This window comes from Cibotium barometz, chromosome 63 (assembly GCF_041138505.1).
Source record: "Cibotium barometz isolate CiBa-2024 chromosome 63, ASM4113850v1, whole genome shotgun sequence".
Lineage (NCBI taxonomy): Eukaryota > Viridiplantae > Streptophyta > Polypodiopsida > Cyatheales > Cibotiaceae > Cibotium > Cibotium barometz.
This window is the reverse complement of record NC_141108.1, coordinates 15,729,276-15,756,700: the sequence shown is the minus strand read 5'-3', so window position 1 is coordinate 15,756,700 and position 27,425 is coordinate 15,729,276. Positions and strand designations below refer to the sequence as shown.

Genomic DNA, 27,425 nt, shown 5'->3' with positions numbered 1-27,425 from the left:
GATGGGAACCAGGGTCATCAGAAGAGTATCATGGCTTTCAACAGTTCAGGAGATTTCTCAGAGACGAAGTAGTCCTTGCTTGGAGAACCAAGAGGGAACAGGACCAAAGAAGGGCTCAAATGTTTGAAGATTTCATCAATGATCGAGCCACCGAAGCCAAAGGAGTTGAAGCTGCTAAAGCCTATCTTCGGGCCAAAGAAGTCACCATTGCAGGAGGATCTAGAGCTACCCGCTCTATTTATCATGGAGGAGACAAGGAAGCTACTCCTAGGCCTACTCTTTCAGATGCAGTTTCTTCAGGACAGGTAAGGGAAAGGAAGGCAAAGAAGCCAAAGAGATCGAAAGATCATCAAATTGACATCATGCCAGGAAGTTCGACAAATGGTTTATAGTGGTGCTTAGCCCATTGCATGTTTCGACAAATAAAGCCATGGGATCTTTGTGAACCAAAGCTAAAACAGAATCCTTGTAAAGCATTGAGACTTTATGCTAGATATTCTAGACCTTTTTTGTGGTTTAACATGATGAGCTTGCATTGGAGCAGTCTTACACCAAAAAGACCATGCTGTGGCCTATGAACGTCAAAGACAACAAGATAGCAGATGCATTATCTCGAAGACCCTTGAGCTATGAGGTTTTTATGGGTTACCATATGGATTTCACTTTGATGAAGGATCCTTATGCTACCAAAGAGGATTTCAAAGATGTTTTGGAACAGATTTGCAGAATAGAAATTTGGTGACTTTTTATGTCATCAAGAAGGGTTTTCTTATGATACAAACCCAAGTCATGTGTAACACAAGGAATTGAGGCCAAAGGAATGGAAGCGTGCCATACTTCTCCATACATGGGACATAGAGACACCTTGACTACACTTCAAGCTTTGGAGAGCTATTTTTATTGGCCTAGGATGAGAAAGACATTGAGCTTTATGATTCGAGAATGTTTGGTTTGTCATAAGGTCACGTTTGATCGACAAACGCCACCATGATTATGTCACATGCACTCTGCACTCAGTGCATGGTGACAAGATGGCTCATCATCAGAAGTGCAGCAGTTGTACAGTTTTAGAACCCAATAGGATGATAATTGTCGTACGCCGTGACCCCATTGTACATCCTCAGTCCAGGATAAGTCAGGCACGAGCTACGTAGGTCATTCCTCAGCCTTAGCCAGTCAGTCAGTCAGTCAAGTCCCTTAACCCACTTGGAGAGAATCATTCATGCATGTAGAGTCAATAGAAGCCTTAGGGTTTGCATCAGAAAGCACTATGCATCCTGCATAATATGCATTCATATGCCTGTGCATCATTTAGAACATCCCCGAAGCCTTAGGGAATTTACTGGGATTTATCTGGTATTTTTTCCATATTTATTAGTATTTATTTAGCATTATTTGCATTATTGGGCATTTATAAATATAAACTTTATTAAATGACCAACCTCCAGTTAGTATAAATAGGCTTGCCTAGAGCCTATTTTCTCATTCAGTCTTCATTGTGCTAAGAGCTCTCCTCCTCAGCCCTAGGAGCACCCTTGCTTTCAGCCCAAGACTAATCCAGCCCTAGAGCCCATAAGCTTGCTTCTCCAGCCCCTTGAGAAACCACAGCTTCAGTCAGCCCTAGGCGCCTGCCTTCAGCATCCATTCAGCCCTAATTCAGCATCAAGTCAGGCCCAGATTCAACACACACTTCAGCACAGTTCAACGCCAGATTTAGCACAGCAGTCCTGCGTTTTTGCCCAGCCGTACAGCAGTCCTGCGTTTTCTGTCCAGCCGTACAGCAGCAGCCTGCAGCCTCTGTTTTCTCATGCGTTTCAGTCCACAGCATCTCTACAGGCTTGCGTTTCTGTCCACAGCAGTTTCCAGCCCTGAAGATTCAGTCTACAGCAGTTTCCAGCCCTGAATCTGCAGTTTGCATCAGTGTCCAACCTTCTGCGCATCATCCAATACAAAGACTTCCGCTGCATATCACATTGGTATCAGATTCAGATAGTCCACACACACCGTATCCTAGCGTGGGGGCATCCTTGGATGGTTAGATTGCGTTCCGGTTTGACCACCGACTTCAGCATCATGTCTACAAGAGAGAGTACTCATCAGCCGGAAGACGTCTCCCCCGAAGGAGACCTCGTTCTTCCGCCCACAGCAGACACCATAGCTCTTCTTAGAGCTCAGAACCAGTTGCTCATGGAGCGTCTCCAACTCTTGGAGGCAGCAGCAGCACGTCCTTCTACACCTCCAGCAGCACCCGACTACATCTCCCTCTTCTTTCAGATGGAACAACAAAGGAGAGAGGACGAGGCCCGAAGGAGAAGAGAAAAAGAAGAAAGACGGGACTATGAGGAAGCCCAACGCAGGATCGACGAAGACCGGCGTCACGCTGAACTCGCCGCTCGGGAACACCAACGTGAGCTTGATCGAGAACGTATGTTACTCGAACACCAACGGGAAAAGGAGGCCATACACTTGAGGTATCAGCAGCTCTCCTCAGTCTCCCCAGTCATAGGTGTCACCAGCCAGCAGCCCGCAGCAGCATCAACCACCATCATTCGCAGTCAACCAAATTTCAGTAAGTATGATGGTAAGTGTGATCATTCTTCAGTTAATCAATTTATTCATCAGTTTAATGCTCATTTTCCTTTAGCTAAGATCACAGACCCACAAGACAAAGTCCACTTAGCGGCTCCCCATCTCACTGGTGAGGCAGTCACTTGGTGGCAGCATTGGTCTAGTATTCATACAGACCAGGCCACAGGTGTCACAGCCTTTGACTGGGACATCTTTGTCCATGACCTGAAGACCAGATTTCTCCCGCCCCAGTACATGACCAGTCTGAAAGACGAGTTCTATGGACTCAGACAGAACGGATCCCCGGTGCTTCAATTTTCCGGTAAGGTTATTACTTTAGCACAACAGTTAGGGTTATCTGAGCAGGCCAAGATGAAGCAATTCATTCATGGATTGGACTCCAACATTCGGTTCACAGTTCGTAACTTTGAACCAAGTACCTATGACCGGGCTTTGACTCTCGCTCAAAATGAAGAAATGAAGCTCAACGGGGGCAAGCCCAAGCATGCATCTCAGTCCAGTACCAAACCCCAGCAGCAGCAATCAGCTGCACAGACAGGGAAAGGTAACGCATCTTCTAAAGATGCTAAGAAGGACAGCAGTAATAGCTCCAGTTCAGGGGGTAAGAAGGATAAAGAACCTAAGAAAACCCCTAATGAAAAGGCTAAAGCAGGCATTACTGGAGGTTATCTTCCTCCAAAGGAGCAAAGGAAGTACCAGTTAGAAAATACATGTTTTTTCTGTCATATTATAGGGCATGGTAAGAAGGATTGCCACAAATGGCAAGCGGCACAAGCTGCCAAAGCTCCGTCTGCCACAGTTGCCACAGCCTCCCCAACTCCTCCAGCCCCGCCTACTACCTCAAATGCAGTTCAACTTTTACCTTCCATGCATCCTATGCCATCCGTGGTATTTGATGCTAAGCAGGAGGGTGAGAGCGATGCTGCTGAGAAGAGCCTCATCCGAGCTTATGGCTCTGCCCAGGGCCGACAGTTTGTAGTCCTTTTCGATATGGGTGGTTCTGAAGACGCACTTCCGCTGCATATCACAGATTATTGCACCCATTGAATGATCTATGTGAGAATATTGCTATGATATTATCTTTGGATTGCCAAAGTCAAGGAATGATGGTATATGAATCTTTTAGAATACCAAGAAGATCAACCATGTTATCTCCCGAGGAACTTGTTTTGAAGAATCCACCAGGGATGGAAGAGCAAAAACAGATTGTGTTTCATTCTGTGAGAAAAAGAGGAAAGACAGTGGTCAGAAAGTTCCTCTTGGAATTCGAGAGTTATTCACTGTTGGACGTGAAATGGATGGCAGAGGAGTACTTCTAGGACTATCCAGATATACTTCGAGCTTATAAGCATTGAGGAAGTGGTTGGTCCAGATATATTGGAAGTATAGATATGGATGTCTTGCGATCAAGACAGATTCAAGAGGGAGGGATCAAACCTCTAGCCCTCTTCGTTGTATATATATTGGACTGGAATTGATCATTATTCTACTTATAATGGTTATTTGGACATACTCTAGTTTGGGTGGCAACGATGCCCGATAGCCCAAGGAGCAAGATTTGTATATGGAAGGCAACGATGCCAGATGACCCATTGGACGGCAACGATGCTAGATATATTGGACTTCGTAGTCGGGCGGTCACTGCGACCAGATGGCCCAGATGACTGTATTGGCCTTCGCAGTCGGGCGGTCATTGCGACCAAATGGCCCAGATGACTGTATTGGATTTCATAGTCGAGCGGTCAATGCAACCAGATGGCCCAAATGACTATTGATGAACTCTCGGGCGGTCCTAGTGACCAAATGGCCTTGGGGATAGTCTGAGCACTCCTAGTGGCCAGATGGCTCAGCATGGTTTCGATGAAACCAGACAGGATAATCCATGAACATGAGGATCATTACTTGTGCATTGCATATTGATGTACGTTCGAATTTCTTTGACTTTGTGTGCTGATTTTGATGCATGGACAATGCTTGGATTTATGACATGTGATAGTCCACTGGGCTCCAGACTACCTGGCCAGTACCTGGAATACCCAGTAGACGCAAATGATGCATACCTTTTTGTTGACTAGCTTGTGTCTAGTTTTTGCAGGAGGTAAGTATGCATTTATTTTATCTAACACATGTGACAAGCCATGAAGATGTACCATCAAGAACAAGGACATCGGTCAAAGAAAAGGCATTGAGATATTACCAGATGAGCAGATGACACCACAGATATGGGAAAAGACCAAATGCACAAGCTCACCAGATGGGGCTAGTACCTTCAAACATATGGAAGTACTTCATGTACTTAGAACACACGGATATACATGGAACATATGAATGTGCTTGGAACACTTGCAGTCCGCAATTGAAGACAACTACGATATAAGAGGAAGGGAATGTAACTATTTGGCCCTCCTAGCTCTATTTCACATAATGAAATCCATGCCCGGACACCAACCAGGTGGAAGAAGACATGGGGACAGGGTCCATAAGGATTCATTAAGAAAAAGCACCATTATTTGTCAAAAAGTAGGAAAAAGCAAAAAGTCAAACAGGGTTGACCACGAGCCAAGGGCACCATTGGAAAGAGGAGACTAAGCCAAACCAAAAAGCTAAAAGCCGCTTTCTCAAAAAGCAGCTCTAGGGCCGAAAAGCAAGGCCCTGAAGTTGTAAAAGCACAAATCAAGAACTTTGACTATTGTTAATAATATTTAATAAAAAGACAAAAGCATCACTTTTTGGCAAAAAGCAACCTTCCCCAAGTATAAAAGAAGCATGAGCCTCTCTTGAGCATCAAGTTGAAGAAGAACCTCTTCATCGCGTTGCCATCTTCATTCAAGCGTGGAGATTATCTTCTCCATCATCATCTATGAACCAAATCATGGAGTTTTTCAACGCTACTTGCTCATTTCAGAGCGCCTCAAGCAATTGCAGTGCCACGTCACTAGCTTTCTGTGCGACTGTACAGATTCGTACAGCTGTATGGACTGTACGGACAGAAAATTTCAGAAACCCTAAAAATTTCAAACCCTAAAACTTCTCAAAAAACCCTAAAAACTGCTTTTTGGAGGTTTTTATTGCCCAAAAACCATCAAAACACGTTTCCTTGCCAGAAAGAGCTTCTCTAGGGTTTTCATCATCGCCAAGGCTATAGGAATTGTGGAGATTATTCATGGGATAAGCGAGTGGATTTAGAGCTTGGACATGGAACTTGGGCATAAAGCTTGGACATGGAAGCTTGAACTTGAGCATAGACATAAAGAACTTGGACATAGGAGTTTGGGCATGAAGCGTGGACATGAACATGGAACACAAAGCTTAGACATGGAGCTTGGATTTTGGACTGGGATTTGGACTTGGACTTGGACTTGGATTTGGATCCATTGGATTTGAATATTGGATCTCGTACCAGCCCGGTAAGAGATACTTGTGGGTCATCCTCGTGGTGTGCTCGGGATCAGAGATCTCGTGCGTCAACATCGACATTGACTTGGATATCCTACATCGGCATATTTGTTTGTTTTGTATAATTGTATTGATCCTGGCCATCGTGCCCGTGGATTGTTCTTGAATAAATTCCTGAAAGGGGACGGGGCCTGATCCCCGCTCAATGTGGTTGTACTGAGCAAGATCCCCATTCCCTTTTCTCTCCCCCCCCTCTCTCTTTATATTTTTATCTCTTGGACACGTGGTTGAGTCTGTCACTACACGCCCCGTTGGGCTTACAGTTGGCCAGCATGATGGTGTAAAGAGCTTGCTGCTGTCCCTTGTTCCATGTTCCACATGAAACACAGATGACGCTTGAAAGCACTCATTGCGCAACAAGGGCACCGTTGTCTTGCTATCCCAAATGCAACACAGTCTCTGTACTATCCAACGTTGAAGCGAATTCAGGTTATTTGTAAATATTGCCTCTCGAAAAGCAGGTGATTTTCCAACAGGGTGGGAGTGACAGTCTCTCAGTTGATGATGGGGTGTCATGGGGTATGAAACCAAAGGATATAAAGGGTAAAAGCATTAAACCTTAAAGCTTTAAGCCCTCAAGCTTGAAAAGCCTTTGTAAAGAAAGGACCACGAGTGACACAGCAGCAATAGCAGAATGTCTATGAGGCGGCAAGTATGGTTGGTTGGGAAGAACATCTACAAGTGTCACATGTGGAAGCTCTGGGAGTCTTCTTTCAGCCCTAAACACATGTCCTCGAACAACTTGATGCAAAACGCAAACAGAAGATGGAGAGAAGAGAGAGAGAGAGCTGAGTTTCAATATATTCATATAGTACAAAAAGGATGTACATCTTGGCTAGCCTTTGGCTGCCTTTCAAAAGGTGGAAAACACCTAATCTAAGCCTAGCCCACGAAGGACAGAATGACCCAACGATGAACTTGGCACAGCATTTTATAGGCATATCTTATGCAAGGGAACTGGCCGGCCAACAGATTAATCTACCCAACCTGTACTCTGTGTCGGCCAGCCACTATAGCTGTAGCCAACAGGCTCTTATTCCTTTCCAGGGTTCTCCTAACACAGCTAAGCCTGGCTAATGCCCTAAACTTATGTCTTTTCCTACCGCCTATCAGAGATTAGCTCCTAAACTAAGCATGCACATGTCTTGCACATGACATCCCCCTCTGCTAAACTTGATGACAAGATTCCAACCTCTGACCTTGGATGACTGTCATCATCCCTTTGTCTCCTCATGGACTCCCTAACTTGTCATTCTTCCCTTCCTGGCAACCTTTTCAATGAAAACCCTGTCCGGTCTCCACAACCACTCTAAATCTCATGAAGATCTATGCATCTATTCCACTATGTCCCCTATCCCTTCATGCCTTGTCCCTGAACTCTTTCTTTGGTCTTCTTTTTGTCACATGCACCCTGCACAAGAGTGCTATGTGACACACTAGTGTGCCTACAGCCACCGGCTCCCTTGTGCATACTTTCACAGCAGAATCCCCAAGGCTTCCACGAAGAGCATCTTCAGCATTCAGCCAACATATGTGCATCCCTCAGTTTTGGGATTGCATAGTGGTCATTTAAGAGCAATTCAAAGGAGCTTGGACAGCATCTGGATCAGTTTGCATTCGGTCTACCTCGTCCTTGCGTTTGGCAGTCCTCAGTCATCATTCATATTCATTGTAAAAGTTCTCCAAAGAAATATAAGCAAATACTCCTACTTGCAGAGAGGAAGGAGGGGGGGGGGAGGGGGGGGGGGGGGGGGGGGTGCGTCTCTTTGAGTGGGTAAATTGGGACCCAATATTGTGTCGACTACTATCTTCTTTTCTCTCTCAAAGTGGAATTTGCACAAACTCACAGATATAAAGAAGGCTTTGTTGCGCGTTACGACGATCAACCTATTGCATGCTACATTGGTATCAGAGCTGCAGGTTGGAACCCAACTTGGCTACCCTAAAGTGAGAGCATTCCGTGGATGGTAAAACTGCGGTCAAGAAAAACCACCCAGGCCTCCACAATGTTAAGAGAGACATCTTCAACAAGCTACAAAGAAGATATTGAAGAAGAGATCTACAAGGAAGACATGACCACTACAGAAACGCTTCCACAAAGCAATGAAGACTTCATCATATTACTTTGGAGCAAAACAAGTTGCTAAGGCATCAAATGGAGGCCAAAGAAGAAGCGGTCAAAGAAAAAAAAAAGCTAAAGAAGAGGCGGAAAAAGCCAAAGCAGCCTGAAAAAGCCAAAGAAGAAGCAGAAAAGCCAAAAGAGCTCTCAAAATTAGAAAAATTATTCCTTCTCCTGGAGTAGCAACGACAACAAGAAGACGCCAAAAAGGCGGGAGAACGCATTTATTCATGTACCTGATGGTGACAGGGGGAAGCTAGACGCTAAATCCAAGCATCATATTTTGGTTGGTTACAGCTCAGAATCCAAAGGTTATCGGCTCTACAATCCTACAACCTCACAGATCATCATTAGCAGAGATGTGGTGGTTGATGAGACTTCATCTTCCATTGCAGAGGGGGCTCCTTCATCTTCAGGGGTTGATTCGACTCAGCCTCTCCTTGGTTCCTCGTTGGATCCTCCTATTCCTCTTCCTTGACTTGACCCGGCACGTCCTCGAGCACCTCAGGCAGAGGAATCAACCGACATTGATCAGGAGGAGGAGATTTCAGTGATGCTCCACAACAGGCAACATCTAAGGAGCAGGGTTCTGCTTCTGAGGGGGGATCTCATATTCCCAATTGGTTGTACCAGACATTGCAGGACTTAGCGGTAACACGGTTGCCTCCACCTCTAGTAGGGGGTCCCTGTCGATCAAAGCGGTTGCGTACCACAACATCATCTCAGGAGAACCTGTGCGTCGATCTCTCACATCCAGAAGGACTCTAAACGTACTCATATTGGGGAGGCGCTTTCCAAACCGACTTGGAAGTAGGCCATGGAAGCGGAGCTTGACTCTATTGAGCGGAATCAGACGTGCAAGCTGGTTCCTAGACCGACAAAGCGGAAGGTGATTGGTGTCAAGTGGGTCTATAAGACCAAGTACAAATCAGATGGGACGTTGAATAAGCACAAGGCCAGGCTTGTGGCCAAAAGCTATTCTCAGACAGCTGGCATGGATTTTGATGATACCTTTGCCCGACTGCTCAAATGGCGACCATACGGACAGTTCTTGCTCTTGCTGCACTCTCTCATTGGCCCATCTTTCAGATGGATGTCAAGTCGGCATTCCTCAACGGGGAGCTGCAAGAGGAAGTTTATGTGGAACAACCCCCGGGATTTCAAGTTTCTGGCTCCAAAGGTATGGTCTACAGGCTGAAAAAAGGCCATATATGGTTTGAAACAAGCCCCGAGGGCTTGGTATGAGAAGATTGAGGCTTTCTTTCAACAGAAGGGTTTCAAGCGGTCGGTGGCTGATCCAAATCTCTACATTTATCCCAAGAAAGGATTGTATTATCATTCTCTATGTAGACAACTTGATCTTCACAGGCAACCATGCAGCAGACACTGCTCAGACAAAGGTTACCCTCACTCAAGAATTTTAGATGACAGATCTTGGGTTGATGATACCTTTGCACCGACTGCTCAGATGGCGACCATACGGACAGTTCTTGCTCTTGCTGCACACTCTCATTGGCCCATCTTTCAGATGGATGTCAAGTCGGCATTCCTCAATGGGGAGCTGCAAGAGGAAGTTTATGTGGAACAACCTCTGGGATTTCAAGTTCTTGGCTCCAAAGGTATGGTCTACATGCTGAAAAGAGGCCATATATGGTTTGAAACAAGCCCCGAGGGCTTGGTATGAGAAGATTGATGCTTTCTTTCAACAGAAGGGTTTCAAGCGGTCGGTGGCTGATCCAAATCTCTACATTTATCCCGAGAAAGGATTCCCGAGAAAGGATTGTATTATCATTCTCTATGTAGACAACTTGATCTTCAAAGGCAACCATGCAGCACACACTGCTCAGACGAAGGTTACCCTCACTCAAGAATTTTAGATGACAGATCTTGGGTTGCTTCACTTCTTTAATTGTAAGCCCATCACTTCCCCCATGGATCCCAGCATCAAACACTCCTCTTCTAGATCCAATCCAGTAGCAAATACACTTCTTTATAGGAAACTAATTGGTTCCATGATTTGGTTGCTCAACACACGGCCTGATTGTGCATTTGTGGTGGGAATCTTAGTGCTTTCATGCAAGCACCTTTGGACACTCATTGGCAGGCAGCACTCCGCGTGTTGCGATACTTAAAAGGTAACAAGGATTTTGGCATTTTCTATGGAGAGGGGGCCACTTTACATGGCTCGAGCGACTCCGATTGGGCTGGAGATGCGGATTACCGATGATCTACTATAGGGTATTGCTTTACTCTTAGATCTGGAGAAATTTCGTGGACGGGTAAAAAGCAGCCTATTCATCGACTGAGGTAGAGTATCGAGCGGCCTGTTCGGCTGCTTGTGAGGTGATTTGGTTGCAACGACTACTTTAGGAGATCGATTTTCGATGGTGGAGGCTCTGGTGCCAAGGGTGTTGCAGTATCTAAGAGGTGCAGGCTATGGTGATGAGGGTGCTGCAATACCTAAGGGGTGGTGAAGAGCAGAGAGGGCTGTTGTCCCAAGTCGATGTCGAATGAGCACAGAGGGCTGCTGTCCCAATGTCAAATGATGATGATGAGCAAGGAGGGCTGCTATCCCGATGTCGAATAATGATAAGCAGGGAGGGGTGCTGTCTCGATGATGTGAGCTGATGAGCAGAGAGGGCTGGTGTCCCAACGATGTGACGATGATGACCAGAGAGGGCTGCTGTCCCAACAATGTGATGATGATGACTAGAGAGGGCTGTTGTCCCAACGACGTGATGATGATGAGCAGAGAGGGCTGTTGTCCCAACGACGTGATGATGATGAGCAGAGAGGGTTTGCTGTCCCAACGATGTGAGCTGTAGGAGAAAACGCAGATCTTATGAATGCAAAGAGGGCTGCTGTCCCAAGGACTGTAGCAGCAAGAAAAACTTAGATATAATGAAGATTCAGGCTACTGTCCCAAGGTGTGCTGCAGATCAACAAAGAGGTCCAAGTTGCTGCAGAGGTAGACCGGCAACAATAGATGGTGATGTTGATGATATGATATTGTGCTTTTGCTAAATATGAAAAGATGCATATATATATGGGTTTGGCTGCGGGTCAGCCCAGAGCAGGGGCTGTCAGCCAGTAGCACAAGACCAAAAAACCCAAATAAATCCAAATAAAAACCCCTTTTAGAGCTAGGAAAAACACCATTTTCACACACCGCGATCACTGGTATATATAATGGTTGGGTGATTAAACATGGTATGCCAAGCTAGATTTATTTTTGCTATTCTTGAGTTCATCTTCTTCTCTCTCACGTTTTTTGCATGAGGCTAGATACAGAGACCTTGGTTGCCTTACATGGAGGTCTTACACGAGATGGTGGGCCCCTCGTCGCTACTGCAATGGCTTATCCATCTAAGTGTCCTTCTCCTGTGGGTGGCAGAAAAAACTAGTGATGGTAGACTGAGATGGGTGCCAGGGTCAAGGATCACTCAATAGTAACTCTCTGTGCCGTTGGATCTCCAACAGGAAGAGCCCGAGACAACACTGATCTAGATACTCCATAGCCCGAGGTAATGGCCCAAACCCCTCTTTGAATAGGCAGTGGAATCTCCCCCTGATCTCATAATACACCGGGCACTAACAAATATAATGCTCCTCAAACTCTACTCCTCCATGGCACAATCTACAGAGTCTTCTCTCTCTAGGGATCCCTCCTGGTCTACCAACCTCTTAATAAATCCTTGAGGGAGGGGGTTGGCCCGAAGCATTAATCTGGCCCCTAATGTTGTGTCTTGTCTCTTTGTGTTGCTATTTGTTTGTTAATTCATGTGTTGTTAAGTGAATTCCGTTATATACATGCCTCCCAGTGCCCACTATTACAAGCCGACCACACATACCTTTCTTTCACGATCACGTGCCCCACTTTACTGCCGCACCCACACTCTCTGCCGCCACCTTCACCCACATCCATTTCCATCACGATCTTGAATTAAGGTTTGCATTAAGGTGAATACTAGTACGTCAAATTGTAATGTGGAACCCTAACTGGGGTAATGAATCAGGTCAAACTGTTCTGTAAAGAAGGTCACATTGTTCTGTAAAAAAATCCTAACTGGGGTTTTCAAGGTACTTGCCGGTATTCTGCGATTGCTTTACTGCAAAACTGTAAAGGTAGGGTTAGGGCAAGGTGAACCAACCTGCTGGGTAGCAGAAGGGGAGATGCGATCGTCCAGGGATTGTGAAGGAGAGCAAATGCGCTGGGTCCTGCCGATGCAACGAATGGAGTGGGCGAATTTGAAGGGCCGTGGGGAAATGCGGGGATGTAGAAGGTTCGCTAAGCTGCTGCCGTAGCTTGTGCAACAAAAAGACGAGGACCTCATTGTCTGCAATACAACGTTAGAGACTTGCATCAGAGCCATTTCCGAGAGCTCTAACTACCTATATAGGAACAAGGTCTTTTTTGTATAGTTGTTTTCCACATAATGGCATCCTTGAAAGGATCTTCGTTTCCCCTTCCTCCTCCTCTCAATGCAAGAGCACCACATATATAGAGAAAAATTAATGGACAGTGTGTACCAAAAAAGTCGATGATGATTTCCACTGGTCTTGGAACTCTGGTAACCAAATTGGCCGGCCAACTAGAGCACAGCTAATGTTGTGTGAACAGGCTTTCAAACAACCAACGACAATAAGCACACATGGCATGGACCCTCAGCACCGTCAAATTGGGCATACCATCTAGGACAGTCATTGGTAATCTGGCTACTAATTCTAGAAAGGAACCTTCTATATATTCTTGCCATTTTGATTATGACTTACATGTTTTCTTTCATCCAAATGGGGATTTGATTTTGAGCAGCATGGAAGATTCATGGTTAGTGGTGTCGATGACGTGTCAACCTACACAAGCTCTTCAAGTTTGTTGCTCAACTTGATGTGGGAACTACAAAACTATGGCATGAGCATTTTGGTCACATGAGCATTCGGGTTCTTACTAAGATTGCAACAAAATAAGAATTATAGAGCTTTCTCACATGCCAAAATTTGGTGAAGGTTACATGATGAAAGAAGATTTTTTAAGCCTTTTGAAAGTTTAAAGAATTTCTTGCTATATTTATAATTGAGATAGGAATAAAGTCATGTAAGAGCACGGCATCAAAAGGATATTATTTTAAGCCTTCAACTTACCATTGCTCATGCTATATGTAGCAAAGTGAGGTTACATAGAGCAAGAATCAAATGATGCAAGGGATATTTCAATAGCATTCTTAGTTTTGTACATGTGCCAAATGCTCAATGAACGAAGTTTGATTTAGAGAAACAAACTTGGGTTCTGGTGTGGAATCAAAGGAAAAACTCTACCCAAGCAAGATGACCAAGGGTAACTCCATCCCCTTTCAAGCTCACAAATGGTACCATCATGCATCAGACCCAGATCACAAATGGTATCATCATGCATCAGACCCGTATCACATATCATGCTTTCCCATAAAAGGGTAAGCCATTTTTGTGCTAACAACTTTTGGGTAGGCAAAACCCTTAATTTTCATTAATGCGCTATTAGTTCTTTGATTAGAGGACCAAAAATTAGAGCATCATAGCAACGCTAAAGTAAATCTTGTGGAACTATGCATTTATATCGCCCATCACCTATAATTATAAAAACATGAAAAGGAGAGCTAAAAGGCCCCAATCAAAAATGGTAAAAAGTGCAATAAAGGGTTTCGCCTAATAGATACAAGTACAAACAAACGCAAACACGCAGACACACTCACACACTATAAAGGTACAATATATATATAAAGAATATATTTGATGAGGGAGACCTAACCTCCTTGTAGCGACTCTCCAACTATAGGTATTAAAATCATTATATAAGAGGCTGGTAGAACAAAAGAGAAAGAGAAAATATAAGAAGATACTAGGACTTGCTATACAGTCACCCCACCTCCCATAGCCATCCAAGATCACCTTGGGTTCTGTAATGTTAGATTAGGGTATTCTACCTACTCTATATGTGGAATGTAAAGGTATAACAGTCTAGTGTAACATATAGCCTATTTTGGCAGTGTGCCAAATCTAATCTAAGCTATCTCTAAACCATCTTGTCTCCTAGACCATCATCCAATGGGGGCCATACAAACATGAGCTAACCAGTGTTTGGACAATGGTGAAGCATTAATATCCAACATGAAACTCATTTTTTCAATTAAGAAATGTGTCTTCACCTTATTGCCAATCACTTTTGCTTTTTTTGATAATTAGGCACTTCTACACTTGGCAAAGAAACATAGAATATCACAAGTGGGTTCTATTGCTTCTTGTTAGGTTGTGGTTAAATAAGGAAAGGACCACTACTTGGCCAACCATTGTGATAGAATATCACAGTGGATTTCATTGCTTCTTGTTAGGTTGTGGTTAGAAAAGGAAACGACCACTACATGGCTAACCACTTATAAAGAATCACTACAGTAGATCCAGTAATAGGAGTAGATGATGAGCTTTCAAGGTGCATACCTTGAAAGCCCTTCTATCAGATTTGTTGACTCAAAGTTTTTCCCATAGATCTATCCATTTTTTAGCCATACATATAGGATCCTTTGATAACATTGCCTAGTTCATACCTAACAATCCCTATGTAGTCTTTAGCTTGTCCCTAAGAGATCTAGAAGACTTTGCCTAGTTCATACCTAACAATCCCTATGCAGTCTTTAGCTTGTCCCTAAGAGATCTAGAAGACTTTAGAAGTTGCTTTTAAACTTCACTCTCCACCTGGATAATATTCTACTAAGCTTAGCTTTTTTTTCTTCAAAGGACTGGGTATTATTGCCATTCAAACCAAACTGGCTAGATTGCCTTTTTGTCCTTCAAAGAAATCCACCTAAGGACTCACATACCTGAGATCAGAGCTTAAAGTGGATCTTCACTCAAAAGGATCTCAACATGTGCCAAAGAAGGTGGATGCAGACCCTGCAGGAATTTGATTTTGAAATCAAGTACCGCCCAGGCAAAGAAAATGTGGTAGCAGATGCCCTCAGCAGAAAAGCCTCCTTGCTTGCAATTACTGTAGTGTCAAATCCCTTGATTATTGAATCAAGAGAGAAGATCATGCAGGATAGATTCTTTGGCCCTATTGCTACCCTACTTATGCACGAAAGCAAAACTCCACAGGAGTTGAACGGAGTTCAAGGGTAGAGCCTAGATGATATTTAACTCAATCCAATTTCATTTCCACATCCTTTTGAATTTGTCTTTTCTCGGCTAGCCCTCTACTTACCCACCCTTCTTATAACCCTTTACATCTCATTAGCGAAATTTTCCCAATTTGTAGGATCATCCCTCCTTGTTTCTAAGCCTTGGGTTGCCTTTAGGGTTAGCTCTTTGAATCGATTGTCCTTCCGCAATGCAATGAACTACTATTGGCCACCATCAATTTTCTTTTGGGAAAACTTAGAGACCCATTTCACCACCATAGTGCCACTTCCCAACTCCATCTTAGCATGTGATGATCTTAGTGTATGAGGAATCAAGTAAACATTCTCCCCAAAGTATGCCCTATCAATCTTACCATGTGATGATCTGACAAGGTAGCATCAACCCAAACCTTTATTGTATGATTGTCCCCAAAGTAAACCCTATCCAATCTTACCATGTGATGATCTGATAAGGCATCATCAACCCAAACCTTTACTATGTGAGGAATCTAGTTAAAGTATATGTATCCAATCTTGAAGATCTGTTAGTATATTGCATGATGAAGTAAATGAGCCCTCTCTTAGAACTCCAATCTCCCATACCCCACCCCATGCTAAAGTAAGTGTGCCCTCTCTTAGAACTCCAATCTCACAGACCCCACCTCTGTTAATCTTCTTTTATGAACCCATTGGGTCTTCTCAAATGTAGAGCTACCCCCTATCTATCTAAATGCTTCTCGACCATATTAAAGTCATCCATAAGTATACATAGATGGGTTCCATTCAACTTTGCAAGCTAGGCTCATAACCATGTTCTTTGCTTAGCTATGTGCCAGCCATACACATTCAGAACCCCTATAAGATTTAGTCCCTATACTAAATCTCAACCACAATAACTCTTCCATTAGGATGGTTAGCATACCTTATAGGCTTGAGTTTCCTATGTGACAGAAAGACAAGAAGTTGAAAAGAAGTTGGCTAAATATTTAGAATAAGGCTTTATTGTGCCAAGTAAGTTTCTCTAGACTTCACCATTATTATTGGTGAAGGAAAAAGATGCATATATATGTGCTTGTGCATATATTATTGTGGATTAAATTGAATATTTCTAGGATAGATGAGTCGTGTGATCAATTCAAAGGTGCTAAATATTTTAGTAAGATAGATTTAAAGTTTGGATATCATCAAGTAAAAGTTAGAATTGAACATGTGCCAAGAACAGCATTTAGGACATCTTTTGGGCACTTTGAGTTTTTAGTTATGCCTTTTTGTCTAGCTAATGCTCTTGTTATTGCTATATTTAGAAAAATTTGTGGTGGTTTTTATTGATGATATATTAGTCTTTAGTCTAAATGAACAAGAACATATTGAGCATCTTAGAAAAGTATTTCGATTATAGAGGAAAAATAAATTATTTGTAAAAAAAAAACTAAATTATTTGAAAGTAAAGTTGAACAAAGCTCAAAGTAACTATTCAATTTATGAAAATTAACTATTTGCAATTGTGCATGCTCTTAAAAAGTGGCATCATTATTTGTATAGTGCTAATTTGGAAGTATTATCTGACCATGAAAGTCTTAAATGGTTAAGTACTCAAAAGGAGTTAAAAGGTAGGAAGGCTAGATGGGCTAAAATTCTACAAGAGTAATCAGATATAGAAAATGAAAATTTAAGATCGTTGGGCAGATGCTCTAAGTTGAGCACCCATGATAAATGAGTTGAGTTTTACTCAACTAGAAAGTGAGTTGCTCACTTAAAAGAAAAATGTGCTAATGACCCTAGCTATCAAGTAGTTTGGAATTACTTGATTAAAAGAGATAACTCTCAAATAGGAAAATGTAGCTGCTGCTTGTGATAAAAAGGTATCACTTAAAAAGGATAGTGGATCAAAGGACTCACTTAAAGAAGGGTTAAAAGTAGAAAAGATCGTTAATGTTTGGTAATGATAGTTAATGCCTGTTAAAAGCGGCTTGTCTATCTATAAATAAGAGTCTGAATCCTTTGAAAAGAGGAAATACTATAAATCCTCATGGTGGTGATATAATAAAGTGGTGTTTGCTTCGACCACATCGTAAAGGTATGAGTATGTGATTGTAAAAGAAAGTAACGACATGTACTCATTTGTGAAAAGAAAAGTTGACCATATTAAAGAGAGGCATTATTACAAGTGGTTATGAATTCCATAATGGTAGACATGGTACAAGGAACCTTATAATTGTTTCTATACATGCATAAAAGCTATCAAGCAAATATGTTGCTTGAAAAAGGTCTACCAATAAAAGAAATGTCTATGTGGACATTGTTTCACTTATTATTGAAGTGTAATGAAAAAGAAATGTCTATGTGGACATTGTTTCACTTATTATTGAAGTGTAATGAAAAAGAAGTTATTGCCTAGATCCAAATTCAAGGGCATCCAAGCTTTTAAAAGGCAGGTCTAGTGTTAATGACCAATTATTACTCAAGGTACTTGGGAACAACTAGGTAGAATGGGCATCCAAGCTTTTAAAAGGCAGGTCTAGTGTTAATGACCAATTATTACTCAAGGTACTTGGGAACAACTAGGTAGAATGGGACGCCTAGTGATGTATTCTATGTCAATGTACGAGTAATCAAAAGGAGTTGACCGAGTAAGGTTGAGGTTGTCTCATCTAAAAAAATTTCTCGATTGAGTTAACGGTCGAGAAGTCAAAGTAATTAGCCAAGGGAGTAAATGATTACTTTACTCTTCATTACTTATGCTATGCAAGGTTGATCAACTAGTACGTAAGGTACTAAAAGGTAATAGAACAATCTTATTTGGGAATTGTGTCTCACGGGAAGGAGGTTATCCGTAAGATTGGTTCTAGTTAGTGTATACAAGTGTGCACTAGAAAAAGGTTGATGGTAACCAAGTAAAGCTTCTGAGTGATCATGACACTCGCGAAGTAAAAAAGAGCAATGAGAAGTTATTAACTGCATACAAGCCTCTGAACAAGGACATATGCAAAGTTGGTAGACATAATCATATTGGTTTGTCCTCATGTTTAGCATCAACCAGAACAAAATATTCATCGTAAAAGAAGATGTTAAATCCAACCTCACTGTTCTAAGGGTACCATAAAGTTTAACACCATGTCAGATCTGTATGGTGTAATGACACCTACATGGATAGTAGGTGTTTTTTAAAAGAAAAATATACTCTCTCGTAGAAAAATATACTCTCTCGTAGAAAGGGAGTTTAAGAACACATGAACGAGGAAGAAATATTCATCTACTAAAAGAAAGTGTTTCTATAATTGAAATACTTATAAAAGAGAACTTATTCTAAGTTGAGTGGCTACACTGAAGAAAAGGTTTCTTGAGTTTGTTTTTGAGGATGAAAACTTTTCTTTCAAGGGGGAGGAAATGTTATGAGGCTGACAAGAAACACTATAAGGTAAGCCTATGAGTGGCTACACTTAAGAAAAGGTTTTCTCAGTTTGTTTTCGAGGATGAAAACTTTTCTTTTAGAGGGGAGGAAATGTTATGAGACTGATAGGAAACACTATAAGGTAAGACTAGAAAAGATTATTTATGTGTAAAAGGTTTGCATATAAATAAGGTTCAGGGGATTTCAAATTGGAAATACCTAAAGCAATGGTTAATAGGCATTAAGGTTAAAGTAAAAGGGATGTAGATGGTGCACAAGAGAAGCCCAAAGGCCACAAAAGTAGGCGTTCCCTTATAGGGAGAGTTGAGGAGGCATTGGAGAGTGAAAAGGCCATGCCTAGCCAATGAAAGGTCAAGGGGCTGAAGTTGGAAGGTAATGCATCACTTAAGCCTATATAACCATGCGTTTAGGGTCCATTTGGGATATGGTTGGGTGGAGAATCTAAGTTCTAGTCTTACAAGTCCTCAAGCTTATGGTGCAAGGAGAGTTATAACTCCAACCCTGAACGAGACACGTATGTCTACCATGAATCAAGTCGGGAAGAAAGGGCTATAGTCTTGGGCTGATGGCCTTGGCCAGAATTTTGTAGGCAGTCCCTAGGAGGGTAATGGGTCTCCACTACTAAATCTCCAATTTGTCACCACCTCCTTGTGAGAATCAAGTGGATTAGTCCCTCAGACAACCTCTCTGGGATGGCTCCCATAATTATTATCTTATTGAAGGTAGCTTTGAGGCCACCTTCCATGAGATCCCAATGATGGAGAAATAAGGAGATTGGAAGTCGATAACAATTATCTTGTTAAAGGTAGCCGATAACAATTATCTTGTTAAAGATCCCAATCATGAGATTGAGAAATAAGGAGATTGGAAGCCCATCCTCACCTAGGCATTTGCCCCTAGGTAATGTTTTCATAGCCTCTTCCACTTCCTCTCAGATGTGAAGGGGGTTAGGAGGAAAGTCCAAAGAGCGTGAGGGACCACCTCTCTCATATGCCCCCAAACTCGCTCATACACATCCAACACCTATGGGGAAATGAGGGCACCTATGAAAAGAGTGCTAAAGAAATATGTGGGGCAAAAAATGGATCTATCTAGCCTTACAACCTATGAATACCCTCTCTCTCTCCGCCCATGTAGGCTTGTACTGTCAAAGGAAATCCCCAACATCCATGTCTCTTGCCTCTGTATCTAAAAAGAGGCTCTGGCATGGTATCTATACTCCACCCACCACTGCTTTATGAATTTGAGCTCTGTATGGGCGATAGCAGCCACCTCACTCTTAATCCATTGACTATTTGCTACACTCTCCTGAAGCCACTTTAGAGAAGTAAGATCCCTATGAATGCTCCTCTATTACTCTCAAAAGCCAGCCAATCTACTCTATGTTGCCTCATATAATAGACTACTAATCTCGTCAAGGTGCTTGTGCAATGGTGTGGCAGTGGTTCCTCTTGAGTGAAAATCTAGCCTCTCCCAAATCCCCTCTATCTTGTTATGAATCTCAAGGTCTTGGATGAGGCTGTCTAGCCATTCCTAGGGTTAACAAGAGCTACCTCCATTATCTTATATCAAGGAGTCAATGTGGACACACCAAAAGGTCATACATTTAAGATATGAAGCAATGATGTCCAAATCTACAACTTGGATGGGCACCTATAATGGTCCTATGGAATATTTATGGTGATTCCCGCTTCAAGAGTGTGTGGTAGCAAGTTAGGATGAAGTCCCAAGTGATGTACTTCATTGATATATTATGAGAGTAGTCATTGTAATATCATTAGGCCTCTTTGAGCCTAAAGTGCCTGGTCGGCCACAGTTTAAGTGAGTGTGAACACTTATGGCCATGTATATAAGTGAAAATCTCTCATAGTATAAAGAACTCTCCCATTGTGCAATAGAGTCTTGCTCTTGCTAATCCTTTTGCTAATCTCTCTCTCTCTCTCTCTCTCTCTCTCTCTCTCTCATGCATGCTAGTGTGTGTGTGTGAGTGAAGTAAGGTGAGAGGAGGGACGAGTACATGTAGTGCAATGTGGCAGTGTGACAACGCTCACAGGAGGTGCGGTGGAATTGCTTCTCAAGGAGTTGTAGAGCTTGGAGACCTCAAGGGTTACAAGCTCGGCCATTGGAAAGATCCTCACGACAGTTTTTGCGGTTCATCAGGTAATCTCTTGTTGGATGTGATTTAAGGGGGGTTAGGGTGATCCATAACACTTACCCATTGATAGGAACCCTAGAGGGTCATAATAAGAAGGGAAGACTCCAAAATGAGTGTTAGTTATTTCACTGATTTATTAGAGATGATTCTATGTTGTTCGTCACGGTTGATAATGAACTTATCAGAAGATCCTCAATGATTATTCAATGTTTTGCTGAGGCTTCAAATTAAGGTGCAACATTGTTAAATCAAGAATAACTAGTCTTATTGAGGATGAGGCTTTTGAGCTTAACAGGTGGGGTGTCAAGGCATTCATAAAGGGAATATCTTTAGATACCTAGGTTGTCCTATAGGGGTGGGGGTGTCCAACCAACAAGCAATTATTGATGGAGTGGGTACTCTGCAAAGACTACATTTCAAGATTCGCAGATGGGACAAGGTGGATAATATAAAGCAAGTAATTTATTGATGAAGTGGATACTTTGCAGAGAGTGCATTTCAAGATCAACAGATGGGACTAGGTTATCCCCTATAGGGGTGGGGGTGTCCAACCAGCAAGCAATTATTGATGGAGTGGGTACTCTATAGAGAGTGCATTTCAAGATCAGCAGATGGGACAAGGTGGATAATTTAAAGCTATGAATGTGTGAATCTTGCATCTCCCTTGCTATAAAACAAGGACTAACAAAGAAGATTTATAATACCATTGCAATATAAAAGCTTATTGAGATTGAGTCATTCCCTCCACCATCTACAATGCTTATAGAGACTAATAATTATTCTTCTCCCATGGGAGTTAAGAAAAATTGTAGATGAACTAAAGTCTAAAATGTTGCTGCAATCAAATAAGGCAAGAGCTATGTTTTTAATCCTGTTTTGGTGATTTATTATGTTTCAATTGTTATGTGTTAAGTTTGGGTTAATAGGTGCGTTTGATGTTATTCTTAAGATGATTTTATGATATAAATGATAATTTAATATTGTTACATTATTTCATTATGGTTTACCTCTCCTTTTTTTTAAATCTCATTCTAGGATGTGAAGAGGAAGAGTTTGCATTAAAGTTAAAATGAAAGTATGGTCCAATGTTAGAATAGATTTGAAACATAATAAAACGACATCATTATAAACAAGGAAGAAGAAGAAGTATGGTCTAATGTTATTTTAGATAAAAGGCATGGTAGAAGGTGGGAGGCTTGGAGATTTTTCTTCTTTTGATGTGTATTAAGATAAAGAAAAGGAGGAGTTTCTACTTAAAAGGAGTTTCTTATTTTGACATGCAAAGATGAAGAAAAGGAGGAGTTTCTTCTTCTTATATATAAGCCCTATGGAAAGGGCCTTAAGGGTTGGTCCTATGGATAAGGTTCTCTACACAAGGTCTTATGCATATAAGAACCTATGCATAAAGACACTATGAATAGGTATTATGCATAGGACCAATTCATAAGGCCTTGTGCATATGGCCCTATGAATAAGGACAATGCATAAGACCCATATGCATATATCCTTATGCATTGTTTCTTATGGAAAAGGCATTATGCATAGGCCCTTATGGTTATGACCTATACATAGGGCCTTATACACAAGGTCAATGCATAAGGCATTTATGCATTGAATCTTATACCCATAAGGTCTTATCCATAAGCCTTTGCATCATGCATAAGACCTATGCATAGGGTCTTATGCAGAGTGCATCAACATACTCTATACATAAGGCCAATGCACAATTCCATATGCATTGGTTGTTATGCATAAGGCCTTCTGTATTGGTATTATGTATAAGGACAAAAAAGAAAAAACCAAAAACCATTGCATGTCCAAAAGGAATTGTGATATGCCTTATTATAGACAAGTGTAGAAGTAGTAGAGAAGACAAGGCATGGTAGAAGGTGAGGATTGAAGCTTTGTGGACTACAATTAAAACACAAAAATATAAAGCTCATTAATATGCATGTGAGAGATCATTACTGTTTAAAATCTCTAAAACATAATTGGAAAAAAGAGAGTTACTAAATTTTCTTGGAGTATTAGGATAAATGAAAGTTTCAAGTTACCTATTTTTCTTCGAGTATTAGGATAAATTAAGGTTTCAACTTACCTATTTTTCTTGGAGTATTAGGAAAAAATAAAGTTTTGAGTTACCCATTTAGTCCAACAAAGAGTTTGAACATAGGAATGTCGGGGGTCAATCCGACTAGCAAGACAACACCCAAGGTCAGAGGTAATTCTCTCAATGCCTAAGCCCAACGGGTTCAAAACTCACTAGCTATCAGAACTCACTTTTAGCTAAAATAAAAAGTGCACATAGAATCACAAAGCTCACTCTCTCATTCGCTCGCTCACTTAGACAGTACATGATGAAAATAATGCTTAAGGGCTCTATATTACTGTCAAACTTGTACAATGCTATGTGCTCAGACTAACTCTATGTTACTAATCCCTTTTATCTCTCTCTGTATATATTTTAACTACTAACTGCCTCCTTCTTTCCTATCTTGGAAGGACCTTCTTCTTGTCATTTCAGCCGTTGCCTACTATTATAAGCCTCATTCAATAAACATATTGTTACAATAAAGTACATATGATTACAGTGGGTGCACGTGTGCGCTGTCGTCTATGGGGTGTGCTGGATTTTTACTATCTGCCTGTGCCTTCCGGCCAGTTCTTTAGGTCCCACCAGTTAGGTCCTGCCAGACGCTCAACACCTAGCATGCCCCATGGCTCTGTGTCCATAGCTATCTGAGAGATGGATCAAAAGGTTTGATGAATGGGTGGAGGTGGCTGATGGGGGTTCGACCAAGATGACCCTTTTATCTATCGGAAATATATGTCTCCTTCTTGTGGATCACATCCTAAACCCCCCTATTATCCTGGGGTTGAATCATATCAAAAATTCTTTCTACATCAACATGTGTTGCTTGGTAATTTAAAGAATTAAAGAATACTTTAGTAGACATTTGTATATGTGGGTTGGGGTTGAGCTACTACTATAGGGCCTCTCGGTCTTCTTCATAGATATCCGATTCTTCTTCATCTTGCCGTGTAGCAGCTGCACACCATCATTTAGGATCCGTTGATCCTAGGGCCTAGGATGCAGATCACTCCACCTTGTAGGGGTTGACATATAGGTCCCAATCTTCATCTTTGTACTGCTATTTGAATTTGTTGGCAAGCAAGTGGGCAGTATACTCTAGGTTCTATGCTTTGGCCTTCAGTTGTTTTGTTGTCTGTGCCTTCTCTCGTTGTTGATGCACCTCATGAAGATTAACTAGCTATTGCTGATGTTGGAGGATGTTTATTTGGTTGTTTGTGGTTGGGCAGCTGGTGGAGTTGTGGAATTCAATTAGCTGCTGCTTTGGCTATTGACAGCTCTTTATGTAGCTTTCTGTGTTTGTTTTATTCTTGGCATGAGTTGTGTTTGGAGCTTTTGTAGCTCTAGCACCATCTGGGAAGATTTCTTGAACATGGTGTCCTTTATTTGGATTTCTCTATGCATGTCCACTAGTTGTTTCTTTATTTCCTCTATCAGCTCCTCTTGTTTTTCCTGTGAGTTGTTGACTTCTTCCTTGGCAACTTTCAACTCAGGTGAGCTTGGAGTTTTCTTCTTTCAGATTGCGCAACTGTTGTAATTTTTTTTTGCTCTGATGGTCTCCTGGTGCTTTACCGCTGCATCAGTCTGCTTTTCTAGACCTTGTTTTGGGATAAGCCTTTTTCTCCACCACTTGCTCTTCAAGCTGTATAAGTTTAGCCTTTTCTCGATCTAGCTTTGCAAATGCCTGGCCCATTGCTTTGTCTATTTTCTTGAATTATTCTTCCAGTTTAGCTAGGACAGTTTGTCTGGCTTTGTTTTCATCCTTTGCATAGATATCTATTTCTCCATGATGATTATTTACTCTTTTAGCAAAGCCAGTGTCATCTGATGATGACATGTAGTCTATTCAACGATGATCTTTGTTGTTTTCTCCGACTACTGTATCAGTTCTTTGCACTTGGCAAGTGCAAGCTTTGTTCTCTATTGTTCGTGTTCTAGTTGTTTTTAAGTGCTTCATTTTTAAATCCTGATCCACGAGCAAGTGTGTTGACCCGTGGAACTTTCTTCTATAGCACACCTTTGGCTGACAATTATTTCTGGAGCAGCTCCAGCCGGATCTCCAGTTCCTTTTTTCCCTCTAGTTGCTCTGTCAGTCTATCTATTGTGCTCTGGAGCTCTTTATATTGCTGATCCGACTGAATGTTTCCTTTAGAGGTGATGATTGTGTAGGAGGTAGTGGTTGCTACAACTAAGGTTCCTTTTGGCTTTGCAGAGGATGACCCTTCGGTTCTGCCTCCAGCTCCATCTTTGTCCTATAGTAGTAGAAGATGGCATGTGGGAGTTGGCAATATCATGTATTCTGTTAGTAAATGTAGATTGTCCTCCTAACATGCTTTTTACGACGTTGTGAGTTCCTCTTCCCACTGCTCCATGAGCTCCATAGGCACCTGGACTATAGGGAGATCTTCTTCAGCCTCTAGGGCCTCTTGTTTTTGCAGCTTCTCTTCCACAAGGAGTAGCTCCTTGCGGTTATTTCTTGCTGCCAGCTCCACATTGTGGATCATTTGAGGGGTGTGACCCATAATGTGAGCTGCTTTTTCTGTTGTGTGGCTGACTAAGGTGCCTGCTCTGCTTGTTGTTTGCAACTTGCTTTGGATATCCTGATTGGTTGTCCCCGGACCTCAGTGACCACCATATCTACCTCATCCTGATTGGTTGTCCCCCGGACCTTAGTGACCACCATATCTACCTCATCTCCCCTCCTTTGCAGAGTTGTTGATTCATCCTCAAGGCTTGCAATGGTATCTTCTTCTGTTGTTGTCGAAGCAAGTTTTGTGATGCTGGTTGTTGATTCTCTTGTTGGACTTGGGTGGCTAGCAGCTGCACCTATGCCTACACTTGATCTATTTTGGCAAGACTTTCGCCATTCTCCAGCTTGTCCATAACACAATTTGCAATGTTTTCCAGCTCTGTGTGAATGCTTTGTCATTCATTTGCCTTATTCTAATAAGCCCATCACTTACCATGGGGTCAGTCTTTTGCCTCATTCTAATAAGCCTATCACTTACCTTGGGCTGTTGTTTTGTGGCCTTCCCCCTATGCTGCTTCATCTGCCACTTGCTCACTACTTGGGGAAAGTCCACTTTTCACTAGTTGCTTGCCTATGTCCTCAAGTTGCTGCCTTTTCTTCTCCTTGGTGCTTGGGTCTCCTTTTTCTTCTTTGGTTTGAGGGTGGTGATGTGTTGAGATGATTCAAACTTCCTTTTGAGGGAGTCTGATTTGAAGGCTTTGTCTTGTGTTGTCTTTGCAGCTTCTATGGTGGCAGCGGTGTCTACTCTATTCGTGGTTGTAGATTCAGCAAGGCATTTTTGTTTTGCCTCTTTAGCCAACCTTGTTTTAAATTCGGCTATAAGATGTTTTTGTTTTGCCTCTGCAGTCACCTTTTGCAGCTTCCTCCACTTGTCTCTTTCTAGCGCCTTCTTCTTCAAACTTCTACTTTTGAGAGCTCTTCTAGTCTCTTCCTTGTTGCATCTTCTTCCTCCTGCTTCTGCACACTTTCCTGGTTTGCTTCCTTCTCTATGTCACCAAGTTGTGCCAAAGCTTTTAAATGTCCTACCATCTTTGTGTGACCTCTGAATAGTCATAGCTTCTGAGCTTGCTGCTATATATTTTTGGCCATGGCTGCCCAGTTTACCTTTTGGCAATTTTCTACACTACTGCTCAATAGTCTACAGTTGGTCCTCCTTATGTTGGTGTTTTTGGTAAGCAAACAGATCATGTCTAAGTAAAATCTGAATTGTTTTTGCCTATTTGGATCATAGCATGTGGTAACATAGTATTCCTTATTGACTTTTGAGAGTTTCTTCTCAATATTCACATCATAGGAGTCGGTATTGGTGATGCCTTCCATGCAGGAAGATTGAATGCCTTGGCAATGTTTTCCGGCATGACTGGCACCGCCTTGTGTCCATCCATCTTGACTATGTTGTTCTTTGACAACTGTGCTAGCTGCACTTCGACTTCCATGTTTTCTTACGGGGTCATCGACTTCTTTGCTGTGCGAACCCAAACATGCTGACCTTCTGTAGCAGCCAATCTTGCTGAAACACAGGGCCCATCATGGTACTGCAACAAGAATTACACTCCACTGGCAAGCCATGGCAGGTTCTAGTTTATTGATTTTTGCAAGAAGAGAGAAAGATAGTTGATAGTAGCGAGGGGGCTTGAGAAGGCGAAGCAATGGGAAAGAGTAAGAGCGCAATTTGCAAATGATTTAGGGAGAGCAAGGGTGGGGGGGTTTGGTTGGTGAGGTAGCCCACCATGATGATTTTCCCAAAAGTGAGGTAGCCTCCCAAGAATGTCATGATTCCCACGTGTGTGTGTGTGTGTGCTGTATTTTGCATGCCACATTTACTGCTCTTTGCTCCACATTGCCATACCTTTGTTGTTCATCGTGTATTTGCTCTTTGTTCGATGTCGCCCATTGGAGTGTTGTGCATGTGTCTTGCAAATGG

General features: G+C 42.2%; 1 protein-coding gene across 5 annotated transcripts in view; it reads right to left on the bottom strand.

Moving 5' to 3' along the window:
* The window catches only part of LOC147603754 (Metallo-hydrolase/oxidoreductase superfamily protein), a 128,004-nt gene extending 115,159 nt beyond the window's left edge, over window positions 1-12,845 (bottom strand). For all 5 annotated transcript variants that reach the window (XM_086795910.1, XM_086795911.1, XM_086795914.1 and 2 more), the window contains exon 1: window positions 12,316-12,845. In XM_086795910.1, coding sequence (XP_086652036.1) covers window positions 12,316-12,537 — 222 coding nt within the window. In that variant the 5' untranslated portion in view covers window positions 12,538-12,845. The remainder of the gene's footprint in view (window positions 1-12,315) is intronic.
* Window positions 12,846-27,425: the final 14,580 nt, after the last annotated feature.